General features: G+C 41.4%; 1 protein-coding gene across 1 annotated transcript in view; it reads left to right on the forward strand.

Annotated features, from left to right (window-relative positions):
• The window catches only part of LOC118323935 (nucleolar protein 4-like), an 89,455-nt gene that overhangs the window by 39,447 nt on the left and 44,466 nt on the right, over positions 1 to 5,542 (forward strand). The window contains exon 3 of the mRNA XM_035656005.1: positions 1,111 to 1,222. Within this exon, the coding sequence (XP_035511898.1) occupies positions 1,111 to 1,222 (112 nt within the window). The remainder of the gene's footprint in view (positions 1 to 1,110; positions 1,223 to 5,542) is intronic.

Below are 5,542 nucleotides of genomic sequence, written 5' to 3' on the forward strand. Positions count from 1 at the left end.
TGTGTGTATATATATATATGCCACATAGCTGCAGGTCTGAGTGCCACCAAAGGCTGTGAGTGACATTTGCCTTTGCTTTACCCCCTCTTTCCTACACATGCACACTCTTTCTGTCAGTCACTCACACACACACACACACACACACACACACGCACACACACAGAGCAACCCCCATCCATCCACATTGGCTATTTTCCACCCTTCCTCCTCTCTTCTTTTGTGTGTTTGTGCCCCTCTTCCAGAATAAATGTTTGATTTTTGCATACGCACATTCAAACACACCCACGATTAGACTCATATCCTCAGCGTCACTGAGTGCAGTAATTCTTTAAAAAAAATCCCTCTTAAAAGCTTTGAGTCAATTTGAAACTGGTAATGAGGGCCTATCTCACCATTCTGGGCCATTTTTTATATTTAATGAAATGTAGACAGCATGACGTGAATGATAAATTGTTGTTTAACAGAAAACGTTTCAGTGGTTCAATAACTAACTTTAAACAATACATTTAGACTGAAGTTGTTTTTGTTTGTAGTACTCAAGATTAAATTACAACGTGCCTTTCTCGCTCTCACTTAATATGATGCTCGTGCTGCACAAGGTTGTTAAAAAGTCATTCTGCTAAATGTAAAGAATGACCACCTATAAAGGAGCATTTACAAAACCTCAAGGCAACATAACACAATGCACTGTTCAAAGTATGAGCAAGACACAAACAATAACTCTCACAGATAATCATACAGTTTTGGCACCACATAAAAAAAGCATACAGTGAATTCCTAGTGACCAGCGCTGTGATGTGTGTGTGTGTTTGTCATGTCCATTGTCTGTAGAATTTGAATAATTTGGCCCTTTATTAACCAGCTGTTTAATAATGGATATGCACTTTCACCACCTTATCGCTGCATACTCTAAATCAAATGAAATATTTCAATATTGTATGAAGATTTAATAGTGAAAGTGAAATATGTCCAGGTACCACCATTATACAACCCAGACGTTCTTTCTTTTTCTTCAGTGCTTTCAGAAACTAGAAAAACAGTTTGAACACCCCCCTCCCTCCCTTTCGCTCTCTCTCTCCCTCTTTCTGTCGGTGTCTCTTTCTCTCTCAGATAGCGGAGACGTACGCTTTCCTGCCCAGAGAGGCGGTGACTCGTTTCCTGATGAGCTGTGGAGAGTGTCAGAAGAGGATGCACATCAGCACCACAGGACAGGACTGCAAAGGTACAAACACAACACTGCTGCAAATGTCCGAGTCCCCCAGTTTGAGCCTGAGGAAATTTTTTTTCTGCAGCACAAATGGAAAACCTCTTACTATCAGTGGGATCACTAAAGTAATGATTTTAAGGTTGTTGTTTTTTTTCTGGCACAAACGGGCGACAATAACTTCCTTACTAAAATGACTACAAAGTGCCCTGGAATTACCCTTTGTCATTTCATTTGAGTGTGACATTTAGTCACCATGTAGTGTAATGTAAATTCCAACAATGGAACAAAAAGTGCATCTTGCTAACAATCCCACAATTCATCAGATTTTATAGATGCAGTTGCACAAAACTGTTCCAATCAGTGATACACAATGACGCTGGTTTTTAGGTGTCTGATCTCTCCGATAACTTACCATCGAGTGAACTTGTGAGTGTCCGTATGTAGAGAGTTGTGAGTGAGTAAATGAGGGAGTTATTTTAAGGGACGCCCACATAGAGCCGGGTTCTGCCTCTTAAAAGGACGTTTTTCCTTGCCACTGCCACCAAGTGCTTGCTCCTGGTGGGAACTGTTCAGTCTCCATAAATAAGGAATATACCTTTTCTATATAAAAAGTGTCCTGAGATAACTTCTGTTAGGATTTATACAACTAAAATCTTATTAAAATTGACATTAAAGGGCAACTCCCCTGATTTTAAAGTCAACGTTTGTTTACATGTGAAGAAGTAGTATAAACCCTCCAGAGGGAGCTGTGTGAAATGTCCTCAAGTGATGTCACTTGAGTCAGTCCTGGTTGGGTCTGAAGACTACAAGTTTGATAATTAAATTAATCTGTTGGTGTGGAGTTAGAAAGAAGTGAGCTGACCAGACCTCTGTAGCTGCTCCTCAGCTCTGCTGCAGGCTGGAGTTGCAACTAGCTTAACACACTAGAATCTCTGACATAACGGTCGGTGGTTGAGTTGCATTGTGGGTAATGCAGGCACCAGGTTTTGACAAGAAAGAAGAATGTATGGAATAAAAGAGATGATCCCTCTTCTGCATCAATTTTCTTCTTTCTTAAAACGATAAAGCTAATGAGGGAGTACAATGGTAAATTAGTGGAGTACTTTGAGTATTTTGCACTCTCCTTCAGGGGCCTGTGGCAGCAGAGTTCTTTAATAGCAGATAAAACCATTTCATCAGTCCTTTTTTTTTTTTAAATGTATGCTGTAAATGCGTACTGTTCTTTTTTCATCCATCACCTCAGACCTTGTCTATAAAAGTAAAGCAGACACTGTGTTGTTGGTTTATATATCTTAGCTCACTGTAAAAGAATGAAAAGGTGTTAATTGTGATTTTTCTTTTCAGTACCTCAGAATGTGTCGCCTGCTTTACAGTGCTCTTTCAGTTAAGCCTTTAATTTCATTAATGAGGAAAATTAAGCTCCATCATTGTAAGATCACATTATCAAAGTAGACAGGAGCAGATGAAAGTTGATTAGCTAAATTTAGTCAGTATCTTCACTGGTTATTCTCTTTTCTTCTCTCTTCATTTTACTTCAGTTTAATTAAATTTAAAAATTTAAGTCCAACACTGGCAATGAAAGATATAAAACCTCCTCTTGCCCCGTTGTTTTTCTGTCTTTGCCTCTCCATTAAAACATGAAGGTTCAAAGGAATCCTCCCTGTCCCTCACTCTTCCTCTGCCTTCTGCTCCTTCTCTTTGTCATCACTCTCTCTTATTCGGCTTCTTCCTCCACAGTGTCTTTTAATTAGAGTCCCGCTCGCTTTTTTTTCATCCTTCCCTTTGCATTTCTCCCTCCGCTCTTGGCAAAAATGAAATCTGGCAGATGAAAATCCAATCAGAGGAAGGTTTTCCCCCAGTTGTTCTTAATGATGGAAGGTTTTGAAGGAATTATTGATATTAATTTGGATTGGTGCCGTAATCTTTCTTTAAACAAACGGTCAATTTCAATTGTTAAAGTTTTACACTTTAAATATTGATTGTTTTAGCCAGATTTGTATTCCTGTGAAGGTGTACTTTTAAATGAGAAATGCAGAAAGATATATAAATATAGAATAAACATATTCTGTATCTGTATCTAAAGCAGAAATATGCGGTTCCTCCTTGAGATAAAAGGCGTTTTGTTCGCCCCGCCTTCCTCGTGTCCATTTGGTCAAGTCGCTGCCAGCATGGCTGTCACTCATCTTGATGAGCAGCCTGTGGACGAGCTAACCAAACATCTGTGAAGCCTCCGAAGAATCTGAAGAAGCAGACAATTGAAAATAAAGTTAATGGTCGCAATGGTTTTAGATGTTTAGCTTCCCGGTTTTTGCGTCTTTCACAGGAAATGGCACAACATCATTCAGAAGCCAATTTAATGTAAACAGGGAAATGTAAAGGAGGCTGTTTGGATGTGTAAATAGTGGCAGAGCTGCTTCAGAGCTGTTGCTTTAAAATATTACATTTATGATCCCACAACCTAAAGAAGCCAAACAATACTTATAACAGTACTGCACTTATTTAGCATTGCACTCCTGTAACATTGTTAAATATTAACATTGTCAAGATTTGAAACAGCTGCAGTTCTTTGTCCTGTCCATTCTGCCTTTGGAGTGATCCCATCCGAACAGGATTTCAACTAAAGAGTTGGTGACCAAATCTACAGTCCTAATTCTGGGCAGAATTACCACGGCCACTATCTTCTAGTGATCTGATCACTGAGCATCTTCTTCATACAAAATTCCCTTTTTGTTTCTGTCTGCTGCAGCTCAGCTCAGCAACACTTTCCAGAGAAACACAAAGTGACATCCTTGATTTGGCTCACTCAGACTGCTGAAGCTGTACATTACATTAGCTGAACTTTTATAATGTATTTTTGGACAGAGTGAGCACTGATGACAAATATGTTAGGAAAGGATATCTTCAAAGCCAGTATGGAGAGGAGGAATGACAGCTGCTCCAATGTACAAATGGCCTCTGAGTATTGTTTTAAGACAGACTTTGAAGAGCTCTCTCTAAGTGACAGTCGCTCTGCTTCTCTCCTTTCCCTTTTTATAATTATTTTGCTTAAGAATAACAGGGATGTGAAATGTGCAGCGGTGTGACGTGATGATGCCGTGCAGTCATTCAACAAATATGTCAGAGTGTTGCAGTTTGGACGTTTTTTTTACCCTTCCAGCGAAAAGACGACATCCATTTTACATTCTCCCCCATCGTCTCCTCTGCCAACCCTGCCACCCCCCATTATATATATATGTTCTGCAACTACTGGCACCCTTAAGGGCCCCCTCCCCATCTTTCTCCCTCGTCCACACTCCCATCCCTCCCTCATCCCTCCCCCCATTCCTCCCACTGATGCCCATCCTTCCATCCCCCCTCCAGCTTGTCCATCTCTTTTTCCTCCTTTATCCTCCCCTCCGAGCGTCCCACCCACCATCCCCGCATCCCGCTTCCAGCTCTTCCTCTATTTCTCTCTCCCATTACCCCCCCACAACGCTGCTCCAAACATCCTGTCCCATCCCTGTATCCCTCCCCTCCTCCATCCTCCCTTTGTCCCCTCCTCTACCCATCCCTATACCCTCCGTCCATTCCTCCCTCCTTCACTCGCCTCCCCCCTCCCCCCGGGTCTTCTTCTCGTCCCTCATTAAACAGAGGAGTCATTGGAGTGTCCTGTCTCTCTCCTCAATTAGCCTAATTAATGGCTTTTAACAAAGAAAATGGCCCAGGAAACGAGCTCATTTTCCACGTAGTCGAGGGGGAGAGAGGGAGGAATAAGCAGTACTGTTGGGGAGGGCAGGGGGGAGAAATCTGATGTATAGGGTAAAGAGAGAGAAAGTGAAATGTAGAAGAAGACATTTGAGTTTACACAGTGGAAGGAGATGGAGAAGACGAGGTCTCCTTACGTCACTTTGCCTTTTCGATCTCTAAGAAAAATCTGGGTTGTTTTAAACTTTTGTAGAAATTTAAATATTTTCCTGTTTTTAATTTACTCGTGACCCAATCCAGACAAAAGCTGTTGATGACATGGTGGTGATTTTCTGACTTATAATACAACAAAAACAACATACAGAGACCCTGACAGGGCAAGAAACCCCCCCTCATACACACAAAGACATAAAACAAAAAGCCATTGGGCCTTGTTCTGTGAGGCAGGCACTAAGCAGCTGATTGGTTACACAGCAGCAGGCCAGGTGCCCAGCTGCCCCCCCATCGGGACCAGGCTCGGGGCAGAAAGTGCAAGATACCTCTCTCATTTGAAAGCATGTTTACAATGAAAAACACAAGAACTAAACAAACAAAAACAGAAAAAATCCTGTCTCTCAAAGTCGGGATATCACACACACAGAGAGAGAGAGA

The sequence above is a fragment of the Morone saxatilis genome, unplaced genomic scaffold (assembly GCF_004916995.1).
Source record: "Morone saxatilis isolate NCDOM2014 unplaced genomic scaffold, NCSU_SB_2.0 Contig15, whole genome shotgun sequence".
Classification (NCBI taxonomy): Eukaryota; Metazoa; Chordata; class Actinopteri; family Moronidae; genus Morone; species Morone saxatilis.